General features: G+C 44.6%; 2 protein-coding genes across 2 annotated transcripts; both read right to left on the bottom strand.

Moving 5' to 3' along the window:
- Positions 1-383: 383 nt before the first annotated feature.
- LOC134379772 (olfactory receptor 1361-like) lies at positions 384-1,325 on the bottom strand. Its single transcript, XM_063098922.1, has one exon. It carries the CDS (start codon positions 1,323-1,325, stop codon positions 384-386), a length of 942 nt encoding a protein of 313 aa, XP_062954992.1.
- Positions 1,326-9,508: 8,183 nt separating this feature from the next.
- On the bottom strand, positions 9,509-10,447 carry LOC134379775 (olfactory receptor 1361-like). The gene has a single exon (XM_063098925.1). The coding sequence runs from the start codon at positions 10,445-10,447 to the stop codon at positions 9,509-9,511; it is 939 nt and encodes a 312-aa protein (XP_062954995.1).
- Positions 10,448-12,684: the final 2,237 nt, after the last annotated feature.

The following is a 12,684-nucleotide window of genomic DNA, read 5'->3' as shown; positions in this document are numbered from 1 at the left end:
CATTTTTAAGTAAAAAAAAATTAATAAAAAACTTAAAACGCAACATTTAGTATTACAAAGAGGTCTTCTAACTGGATAGCTGCAACAGGGTTACAAATGAATCAGAGTCTGGGCCGGCCTGTGGCTCACTCGGGAGAGTGTGGTGCTGACAACACCAAGCCAAGGGTTGAGATCCCCTTACCAGTCATCTTAGAAACAAAACAAAACAAAACAAAATGAATCAGAGTCCACTAACAAATGACAGTCACTTGCCTTCTGTGTGCCCCTCTCAAAGACATCAATGTATTTGTTTCCAGACTATCTTTGATGAACAACGACTGATTTATGCTCAAATGGTGAGAAACCAATTCTCTTGGGAATGAGATTCAGTCTTGATTCTCTCATCAGACAGAAAATGTCTTCCTGACAAACACTTTTCTTAGAGCCCCTGTCAAGTCCTTGTTCCTCAGGCTGTAGATGAAGGGGTTTAGCATGGGGGTCACCACTGTATACATCACAGTAGCTGTGATGTCTTTCTCAGCTGAGTGTGAGGAGGAAGGGTTGAAATACACAGCACTGATGGTGCCATAGAAGAGGGAAACCACAGCCAGGTGGGAGCCACAGGTGGAGAAGGCTTTCCACCTTCCCCTTGTGGATGGGACCCTCAGGACAGCACAGGAGATGTGCACATAGGAAGTCAGGATGCAAACAAATGGGGTGACTGTGATCAAGGTACCCTCCGTAAGAATCATGAGCTCATTGAGCTGTGTGTCTGAGCAGGAGAGTTTCAGGAGTGGATTCATATCACAGAAGAAATGGGGGATCACATTGTCTGCACAGAAGGAGAGTCGAGCCGTCAGCAGCGTGTGCAACAATCCATTCAGGTTGGCAGTGGCCCAAGATCCAATGACCAGTAGGGCACAGAGCTGATGGGTCACCTTTGTTCTGTAATGCAACGGGTGGCATATGGCGACGAAGCGGTCATAGGCCATCACAGCCAGGAGGAAACTGTCCATGACAGCAAGCACACAGATAAAATACATCTGTGTTAGACACTCAGAGAAGGAGATGCTGTGACTGCCAAGTATGTGATTGGTCAGCATCTTGGGGACGGTGGTGGAGGAGAAGCAGACGTCCATGAAGGACAGGTTGCTGAGGAAGAAGTACATGGGGGTGTGCAGGCGGGAGTCGGTGCTGATGGCCAGGACGATGAGCAGGTTTCCCAGGACCGTGACCAGGTACATGCTCAGGAAGAGCACGAAGAGGAGCTGCTGCTGCTGCTGGGGCTGCCTGGAGAGTCCCAGGAGGAGGAACTCGGAGACGCTCGACTGGTTTGTCCCTCTCATGCTCTGAGCTGGCTGAATAGAGGGCAGCATATTCAGAAGCCTAGACACGGCTGATTAAGATGTGATCAGGCTCCAGGCAGGACCACACGTGCAAATCACTTTATAGAGCTGCTGAAACAGGATGTGCCCACCCCACTTGCACTTCCAGTATCCAATGATCAGGTCTAACGCTTTCCTTCCTGGACTCATTGATTCTTATTTTCCACATTTAATGTTGAAAAACTCACAGACATATGTACAGCCTGACTCCACCATGTGTATTTCTGCTTACATTTCTCAGTTTTCCCTCCACCCACCCAACTCCTTAGTAGCTAATAAAGTGAAAAAAGTAACAGTTAATTATTACTGGGATCATCTCAGAGTGACCACTGTACATTCAGGGCTCTTACTATTACTTTCTGTATCTGGAAGATGCCAAAAAGGAGGTTCCTAAAAGAACTTCCCATCTTAATAGACAAGTATCGATGTCTCCGTGGCTGCACCTCACCTGGAGGAGGTTGGTGCTCCTGCTGTCAGGTGTTCTCACTTCTGCACAACTGCCCAGTGCTTCTCTTTATAGTGGGGATTGTCCTGGAAACACAGGCCGGTTGTGGGTGAGGAGGAGCAGGGGCTCATGGTTTACACATGTGTGATTCATTGTGGCAACCACAGACCTAGTGTTTACAGGAGCCTCCTTGGCTATGGAGACCAGATTCCCTAAGAGCCTCATTAGAGACAAAAAGAGAATAATTGTCTCAACCACTTTTTTGTCCCTTTGGAGCAAACAATGATGACATAGAGTAGTATCTAAGATTTAGGTGTAACTCTTATGTCAAAACTTAAAAATATTAGAAAGGAAGCCACATGGATGGATACAAATTCCAGACATAATTCCCTGGAAGTCAAGCCTCTTCACCTTGGTGATCTAGCCTGTGACCATTGATATGGAAATTCAATGAATAGATCCTTTTTCTTGGCACTGTCTTTGCTCACACCTGGGGCTATTCTTGTATTTTCTGTAACCCCAGATTTCTTATGTCTGGTTATCCTCAGACAAGATTATTGATACCACATCTTCTCCATTGACAGACGGGAATGTTAACAGCACATTACTGAGATCGGCCCAACCTATGGACATGTTTGGGGTAAAGGGTAGCTACATTCAACGGAAAGCTGTTTCCAGGAGAGCACAGCATGCTGTGATTTAGAAGCTTCAGGACCTTGGGGTAGACACACTTTGGGAAGTCTCTTCAACTCACACGGCTTACACTTTTCTTGGAACAGAATTCCCTAATCCATATATTCACAGACTGGCAGGGCCCCAGGATTCATGTTTATAAAACTTTTCTTCCCCTTCACCATGGCTGCTTGGACCAATTTGGAACCAGGACTAAGGAACAGCCAGTCCATGTCACCACATGGATTGGCTGGAATGCATCAGTCCATCATCTGCTGCCTGCTCGGTTCGTATCACATGGGCCGAGAGAGGAGCCAAAGAAGCAAATACACAGAGAGGAGAAGATACTAGTTGGAGAAAACCCTTATGGTTTTACATTCTGGTTTGAGTTATTTACTGGTGATCGGCTATATTCCAGCATGTTTCACTCATGGTTCTCAGTTGCAAAATAACAGAAACCAACTGTGGCTAATTTCAGCAGAAAGGGACTTCATTAAAGAACATTGAGTCCACCAATGAATGGGTGGATAAACAATTTGTGCATACATATACTAGAATTTTATTGAGCCATATAAACAATTACAGTCCTGATTCATGCTATAACATGGATAAACCTCAAAACCATTATGCTGAGTGAAAGAAGCTAGACAAAATGATCATACGTTGTATGATTCCTTTTATATAAAATACACATAACAGGTGAATCTATAGAGGTGGCAGCATATTGTCACTGGTACAGACTGGGGGAAGGGAGAAATGGGGAGTGACTTCTATTGGGTAGGAGGTTTCCTTTTGGGGTGACGGAAATGTGTTGGAATCGGATGGAGGTGGTGACTGCACAGTGTTGTGAATGTACTAAATGACACAGAATTGTTCAGGTTAAGCTGGTTCATTCTATGTTATGTAAATTTCATTTCAATAAAACATAAAAGCAAAAATGGGGCTGGCCGCTTAGCTCAGTTGATTTGAGTGTGATGCTGCTAACACCAACCACCAGGGTTCAATCCCTGCATCAGCTGCTGCCCCCAAATATATTTACATAGTGAGTGTCTCTCAAAATCACTAGAAAGCTAGATAGCCTGGTGTGATGGGGAATTTCATGGGACAATTTGACAGGGTAACAATGTATTCACTCAAACATTACTCTAGATATTTCTGTGAAGGCATTTTTTAGATGATATGAACATTTACATCAGTAGATGCTGAGTAAAGCAGATTACCCTCCACACTGTGATTGGGCCTTTTCTTATCAGTCAAAAGCCTTAATAGAATAAGACACTTCTTCATGCAAGAGGGAACTGTGCCAGCAGACTGGCTTTAGACTCAAACCACAACACCAACTCTTCCATAGGTCTAAAGTCTGCTGGTCTACCCTGAAGATTGTGGACCTTCCAAGCCTCCAAAATCACATGTGCCAATTCCTTCTAATTTAAAATACCTCTCTCTCTCTCCATATATATATATATATATATATATAATTGTATACATTCCATTGGTTCTGCTTCTCTGGAGATCTAATAAACCAGGTTTAGAAGACCACTCATCTTGTAACAATGCCCCAAATCATACTTTGGAACCAGCTAGTGAGGACACTGATGCTGCTGCCACCAAGCAGTAGGTGCTGCCACTTGCAGTTCTGATTGCAGCTGTCATGGATGCCATTGCTACCACCTGCACCTCGGCCCCCAACTCCAGGGACCATCTCATTACAGTTGTCAGCATTGGTAAAGAAAGTTCCTACTAAAGAAAGTTCCTCCTGGGCTCCCCTTCTCTGTGTCAAATTCTTGGCAGGTATACCCGATGTGCAGAGCTTGTCACTTGTCCTCATTCTAGGTGACAGGGAGGCTCACAAGCAGATATCTGGTGTATTGACTTCCATAGTGGAAGGAGATCTCTTCAAAAAAGATCCACAAATTAGGAAATTCCACCAACCTTAGAAGTGGGCTCAGTTTCTGGGAGGCCAAAAAGTCAGACAAATATCTGCCAGAGTCATTGTCTGGCTGGCAACATGAACATGCACACCTTTCCCCCAAATTTTCCATCCTGAAAAAGTTTGGCTGTGTCCTAATGTGGTGCAAGTATCCCTCACACATCTGAAAGCCCCACTCACCCGTCCTCAACAGAGGGACACTTCAAAATCTCCTGTCACTGCTCTAGGTCCCAGTCAAGAGTCTCCCCTGCTCTCATCCCAATCCTGGTTTTACATTCTACACCCTCTGACCAGAACATTGAAGTCATCTACCAGCAACACATCCCATGTTAGGGCAGAGGAAGGAAGAAAAGGAAATGAAAATTGATGAATAGGTAAATATACACATGGCATAGGAGGGCCAAAAATGCGGTAAGATAGACAAAAAACAAGGAGAAAAACAAATAAATAATGTCCAGTTGTAATGAGAGCCTTACCTACTCCGCTGCTGTCTTAGGGAGCGAACTTCTGCCTGTCCCCTTCATTCAGTAACGTGGTGCTGCCTCTCCATCCCCACCCAGTGTCTGGTGCTGAGTGTGTGACACCAGCAGTGTCCTCTCCACAGGGGGAGTCCCATGGAGGGGTCTGTGGAGTGGAGATGAGCATGGAGGGGCTTTCTCAGGGACAGCTGTGCTAGCGACACCTGTGGGAGAAAAGGGAAGAGAAGGAAAGAGGTGCAGGCAGAGAAAGGAGGTGGCGTCAGTGTCTCCGCTCACCCACAGGGAGCGCTGGAACGAAGGAGAAACTTCAGACATGCTCAGCCAGGGCAGGGGAGCAGGCAGTTAAACCCCTGCATCGATAGGTCATTGGGTGGGGGCTTCCTGGGAAGGGGCTTTGACCTTGAATTGACCGAGGTAGCATTCAGTCAAGTGGGGATCCTGAGAGCCTTGTGGCAGCAACAGTCCCAGCAGCTGGGGAATGCGTCTTTCATTCCTGAGAAGGGATCGTGGTGGCACATCAGAGTCCACTATGTTACCATTTTCCAGGGAACGTGGGCAGCATCAATCGAAGAGTAATCTGCTCTGCTGTGGATAGATGCAGAAGGGGAATAAAGGACTTGAGCTGAGTCTGAAACACGAATAGGTGATTTCCAGAAAAGGGTGATGAGAGCGGGGAGGATCGTGTGTGAGGCTATTCTAGGCAGAGGGGAGAGGCTGAGCCCATAAAATGGTCTGGCCTCTTTGGGAAGAAGCAGCCAGGCAGGTCTGGATTTAGGGTGGAAGATGTAGAACAAGGACAGCAAATGGCACCAGATCACAGCAGCCTTGTGGACAGGGTGGCCACATGTTCTTTTTTGCCCAGAGCAGTCCTGGTTTACATCAGTCGTAATGTCGTAATTTTAATAACTCCCTCTTTTACTATCAAAAGTGTACTAGTTGGAGTGGTACATTATGGGGGCTTTCTACTCTAACTCATAATGTGAGTTTTGGATTGTTTCTCTGGACAATTAGTAGTTACCTTCAAAAATTATAATCAGAGGAGTTAGATGAACTAACGTTTATTTTAAAAAGGTCATTGTGGCTGTGCTGTGGAGTGTGAAATTGCTGAGGGAAAGTCTATGAACAGGGAGGCTTATTGGGAGTGTTTCAAGAATTCAGAAAAAAAAAATTCAATCCCTGATCCAAGGCAGATACAGTCTGGATGATGAGAGAGAAGATTTGGGAGCGGTGCTGAGGAGGTGGCGTGTAGAGCACTTAGTGGTGCAGGAATGGGAGGATCTACAGCGACGCTCACATTTTGTCCCTGAGGGACTGCATGGTGGCATTTACTGAGAGAAGGACGAAAGTAGGAGAGAAGTGGGATGTGTGTATGTGTGTGTGTGCATGCGTGCGCTTGTGTGTGTGACTGTGGGTGTGTGTGTGTGAGTGTGAGGCTCAGAAGCAAGCGCAGCTCAGAGGTGATCGGTCTCATTTGGACAAGTTGTTTTTGAAGCCCTGAAGGACACCTGGGGTTAGGGTCCCAGGAGTCATATGCTTTGGGCCTGAGGCTCAGGGAAGGCTCTGGGTGCACATGGACTCAGAAGTCACCAGCACATTGGTTTATTAGGAACTACGAGAGCGGATGGGATTGTCTACGGAGAGAGTGGCCACTGAAGAGGAAAAGATCCAAGAATAAAACCCACGAAGACAAGAACATATAACGTAGTGAAGATGATAGTCCAGCAAATGTGATCTATAAACACGGGAGCCAGGACACAACTAGAGAACATGAAGAAAGTGGAATCTCAGAAGCCAGGACCTTGGTTTCACAAAAACTGTATCAATAGTGTATCACCATAGTAACAGTGCCTAGTGTATCACCACAGTAACAGTGCCTAGTGTATCACCATAGTGACAGTGTATAAAAGTACATAACTAAGCTCCTCAAACACAGGAACTTAGAAAAGCAATAACTTCTCTCTTTTCAGACTGTGGGTCATCTGGGCTTGGCCCCAGGCTGTGGGCTGGGCTCATGTCCACAGTTCTTGTGTTCTACTGGGTTCTCAGGCTGGAGGGACAGCAGCCTGGAGAGCACGTTCTCCTGGGGGAGCAGCAGAGGGCAGGAGGGCAAACCCAGCTGCACAAGCCCATTGGAAGCCAACTTAGGTAAAATCATATTCATGGTGCATAACTGCAGTTGTCTTTGAGCAGCAGGATATGGGGTATTTTAATTTTCTTCTTAAATGATTTTTGGTGTTCCATAGTGTGTGGAGACTACCCTTCACATAACAAAAGTGATGTATTTTAAATGGGGGGAATTTAAAAACTCCTTCTAAAGTAAGAATATCCAAATTAAAAATTAAGGTAATATTCATCCATTTTTTCCTTTTCGTTAAAGTTAATGGTCACCTCTTATCTAGGAGCAGTGGCAGACACTGGGGACACAAAACAAGTAGTATATTTAGGTAGGGTGGGTCTCAGTCTATGGAAAGCCATTGCAGAGAGGGTAGAATAAACCGAAGGAAAAAAAAAAAAGAGCTGTGAGAACAGAATACGGAGTCAGGAGGCTTCATGGAGGAGGAGGCAGCATTTGACTTGGTTCTTGAAGGAGTGGGATGGGAGTCGCTAGTCGGAGGAGAAAGCAGGGCCAGACAGTGGGTCTGGGCAGAGGCTACAGCAGGTGCTGACCAGTTTCCCTCATACTAAAGACGTCACCCCTGCTGGACCCGCCCCCAAAGTTCAGGCAGCCAATCAGGATGCTCCTGAGTGTTCCCACGCTTCCCTGTGGCTCCCTCTGGATGCACCAGGACACTGGTCACCGGCTTCTCTTGAGTCTCATTGGAAATGCTATTACTCACTGCAGGCCTCATACTTCACTCTGTTGTTCTTTTGTCTGAGTCTCAAAACTCACTTTGTGACCCAACTGTCATGACTGATGACTCCGGAGGACACATACAGTGATTCTCCACCCTGACTGCACGTTAGAATGGCCCGAGATGGCGGCAGAGGGAAGGGGACTAATGGGAATTGGTCAACGGACACAAAGAAAGATTGCGTATTGTAATGATGAATAATCTAACTGTAATGATCTAAACACCACACATTGTACACAATTATTGAAAACCAACGTTGTACCCTACATGTTTGTATAATAATATAAATTAATTTTTTAAAATCGCCCAAGATTTTTTTTGAAAATCTCTTTTAGGGTCCTGGACCTCACCTGTACAGATTGTGATTTACGTGCTCAGTATTGGAGCCTGGATATATCAATGGATTGTGGAAGCTTTCCAGGTGATTCCAATAATCAAGTACACGTGTTGCATGTATACTCCTAACAAATCACATAAAAGAAAGAAATTGACTTGGGTGTAAAATAGTTTAAAATTTAGTCATTAACTTCAGGGGAGCCTGTGCCCCACATCAGCACTCCTCAGGCATGGAGGACCTGAGCTCTGCCTGGTGGGGTGACAGCCAGTGGCTAGTGATTAGGACAGAGCTGCCCAGCTTGGCTGTCAAGGTGTGGTCAAAATCAGTACTTGTAGTGGAAGGAATTTCTGTGCCCAAAGGACCAATGATGAACAAAATATTGTAATCAAGCACATTCCTGCAACCCAGTGTGGTGTTTGGGTTGGAACTAGCACTGGCGGTCATTTTGCTTCACGAAATTAGCAAGATGCACATCCACCAAACAAGGAGTGTCTCTACATTCAGGAAGCTGCTCTACGTCAGAGAATAGAGTTGACCTTTGATGAACGTTATTATATAGAACCTTCCTTTGAATGTCGGCTTGATCACTTGGAAGTCTCAGATGGGACATTTGGTTTCTCTCGTCTTATAGAATGTTACAGTGACATAAAAAGCCCTCCAACAATTTAATCAACAGAGAGATTTATTTGGACAGTTTAGTTATGATAAAGAACTTGAAGACTGGGATTTTGAGCAAAATACTCGATTACTCCAGATGAGGAACATCATATCTTCAGTGGCTGGGTGTCTCACTCTGATTTGAGAATCTTATGAGTAGAACAGATATAAATGGTCAAGTTAATTGAGTCAAGACTTTAAAAACATAAGCAAGGTCAAAGGGAAATCCATTAATGAACAAAAAAAAAATTAATAAAAATTGGAAATAAAACTGCGTCACTTGACTTTAGAAGCATATCATAGATTTTTTGTATTTTTCTTAGATTTCTTTATGTTTTCTTACACATACTCAAGGACAAGAACATCAAAATAAAATGTTTTAAAAATAAACAAAACCAAGGCTTTGGATCCCTATATGGGGATGGCTGGTTCTCTCACTTGGGAGAGCGTGGTGCTGACAACCCCAAGTCAAGGGTTAAGATCCCCTTACCGGTCATCTTTCTAAAATAAATAAATAAACAAACAAATAAATAAGCAAACAAACCACAACAAAAAAATGAAGTCACAAAAAAAGAGGTCTCATTACTCAATAGATAGAAGAGTTACAGGTGAATCAGAGCCCACTAAAAAATGACAATCACCTTCTGTGTGCGCCTCTCAACGACATAAAACTGTTTGTCTCCATACCGTCTTTGATGAACCACGGCTGCATTATGCTCAATTGGTGAAAAGTAGATTTGCTTTGGAATGAGATTTAGTCTTGATTCTCTAATCAGACAGAAAATGTCTTCCTGACAAACACTTTTCTTAGAGCCCCTGTCAAGTCCTTGTTCCTCAGGCTGTAGATGAAGGGGTTTAGCATGGGGGTCACCACTGTATACATCACAGTAGCCGCGATGTCTTTCTCAGCTGAGTGTGAGGAGGAAGGGTTGAAATACACAGCACTGATGGTGCCATAGAAGAGGGAAACCACAGCCAGGTGGGAGCCACAGGTGGAGAAGGCTTTCCACCTTCCCCTTGTGGATGGGACCCTCAGGACAGCACAGGTGATATGTACATAGGAAGCCAGGATGCAAACAAATGGGGCAATCATGATCAGGGCAGCCTCCGTAAGAATCATGAGCTCATTGAGCTGTGTGTCTGAACAGGAGAGTTTCAGGAGGGGATTCACATCACAGAAGAAGTGGGGGATCACGTTGTCTGCACAGAATGAGAGTCGAGCCAACAGCACGGTGTGCAACAGACCATTCATGTGGGCAAGGACCCATGATCCAGCGACCAGCAGGGCATAGAGCTGATGGGTCATCTTTGTTCTGTACTGTAAGGGGTGGCATATGGCAATGAAGCGGTCATAGGCCATCACAGCCAGAAGGAAATTGTCCATGTCGGCAAACACACAGAGAAAATACATCTGCGTGAGACACCCAGAGAAGGAGATGCTGTGACTGCCAAGTATGTGATTGGTCAGCATCTTGGGGACGGTAGTGGAGGAGAAGCAGATATCCACGAAGGACAGGTTGCTGAGGAAGAAGTACATGGGGGTGTGCAGGCGGGAGTCGGTGCTGATGGCCAGGACGATGAGCAGGTTTCCCAGGACCGTGACCAGGTACATGCTCAGGAAGAGCACGAAGAGGAGCTGCTGCTGCTGGGGCTGCCTGGAGAGTCCCAGGAGGAGGAACTCGGAGACGCTTGACTGGTTTGTCTCTCTCATGGCTCTGAACCCAGGTGAATAGAGAGCAGCAAATTCAGAAACCTAGACATGGACAGCTAAGGTGTCATCAGGCTCCAGGCAGGACCATGTGTGCAAATGACTTTATAGAATTGGTAAAGCAGGATGTGCCCACCCCACCTGCACGTCAAGTTTCCAATGCTCAGTTCTAATGCTTTTTTTGCTGGACCCATTGGTTCTTATTTTCTATTTTTAAGACTGAAAAACTCACGGACATATACACAGCCTGACTCTACCATGTGTATTTCTGCTTACATTTCTCACTTTTCCCTCCACCCACCCAACTCCTTAGTAGCTTATAAAGAGATAAAAAAAAAAAAAAAAAGAAAGAAAGAAAAAAGAAACTATTGATTATTACTGGGATCGTCTCAGGTGACTACTGTACATTCAGGGCTCTTAGTATAACTTTCTGTATCTGGAAGACGCAGCAAAGGAGGTTCCTAAAAGAACTTCCCATCTTAATAGACAAGTATTGATGTCTCCGTGGCTGTACCTCACCTGGAGGAGGTTGCTGCTACTGCTGTCAGGTGTTCCTCACCTCTGCACAAGTGCCCAGTGCTTCTCTTTATAGTGGACTGTCCCAGAAACACAGGCACGTCCTGGGTGAGGAGGAGCAAGGGTTCACGGTTTACACATGTGTGATTCATTGGGGCAATCACAGACCTAGTGTTTAAAGGAGCCTCCTTTCCCACAGGGACCAGATTCCCTAAGAGCCTCATTAGAGACAAAAGAGAATAAGTGTCCTCCCCAATTATGGTCCCTTTGGACCAAGCAATGATGACATAGAGTAGTATTGAAGGATTAGATGTAACTCGAGTCAAAAGATTAAAATATTTGAAATGAAGCCACCTGGGTGGAGACTAATTCCAGACAAAATTCCCTAGAAGTCAACCATCATCACTTTTGTGATTTGAGCCATGCCCATTGATGTGGAAATTAGATCATTAGATCCTTTTTCTTGCCACTGTCTTTGTTCAGACCAAAGGATATTCTTGTATTTTCCATAAGCCCTGTTTTCCTATTTCTGGTTATCCTCAGAGAAAATTAGTGATGCTGCGTTTTCTCCATTTGAAGATGGGAATGTTAATAGCACATTACCGAGATGGGCTCAAGCTATGGACTTCTTTGGGGTAAAGGGTAATCTGACTCAAAGGGACATTGTCTCCAGGAGAGCCCAGCATGCTGTGATTTACAAGCACCAGGACCTTAGCATAGATTCCTTTTGAGAAGTCTCTTCAACTCACATGGTTTACACTTTTCTTGGAACAGAACTCCCTAATCCACATTATCAAAGTGTGGCAGGCCCCAGGATTCATGTTTATAAAACATTCCTTCCCCTTAACCATGGATACTTGGACCAGACAATTTGGTACTGGGATTGAGGAATGGCCAGTCCATATCACCACGTGGGTTGGCTGGAATGGATCAGTCCATCATCTGCTGCCTGCCTGATTCACATCCCATGGGCTGAGAGAGGAGCTAAAGAAGCAAAAGCACAGAGAGGAGAAGATACAAGATAGAGAAAACCCTTATGGTTCTCCAGTTCTGCAGTTGAGTTGTTCCCTGGTGATGGGCTACATTATGGCATGTTTCACTCAGGGTTTCTAGGTGCAAAATAACAGAAACCAACTGTGGCTAATTTTAGCAGAAAGGGATTTCATTCAAAGAACACTGAATCCCTCAGTGAATGGGTTAATAAACAAGATATACATACATACAATAGAATTTTATTGATCCATACAAAGGATTAAAGTCCTGGTTCGTGATACAATGTGACTAAACCTCAAAACCATTATTTTAAGTAAGAGAAGCCAGACACAAATAATTACACATTGTATGATATTTTTATATAAAATAAGCATTAACAGGTCAATCTATAGAGATGGGCAGAGTATTGGTCATTGCTAGAGACGGAGGGAAGGATTAAATGGGGAGTGACTGCTACTTTTGTTGTAATGCAAATGTGTTGGAACTAGATAGAGGTGGTGACTGTACAATCTTGTGAATGTACTCAAGTGCCACAGAATTGTTCGCTTTAAGGTGGTTCATTCTATGTTATGTAAATTTCACTTCAATAAAATTTAAAACCAAGAAATAGGGCTCTCTAGATAGCTCAGTTGGTTGGAGCATGAAGCTACTAACACGAAAATCCAGGCTTTGATCCTTGCATTAGCTGCTGCCAAAAAATATATATACATAGTGAGCATCTCTCAAAATCA

The sequence above is a fragment of the Cynocephalus volans genome, chromosome 6 (assembly GCF_027409185.1).
Source record: "Cynocephalus volans isolate mCynVol1 chromosome 6, mCynVol1.pri, whole genome shotgun sequence".
Taxonomy (NCBI): Eukaryota; Metazoa; Chordata; class Mammalia; order Dermoptera; family Cynocephalidae; genus Cynocephalus; species Cynocephalus volans.
The sequence above is the reverse complement of the archived record's forward strand: the minus strand, read 5'-3'. Positions and strand labels throughout refer to the sequence as shown.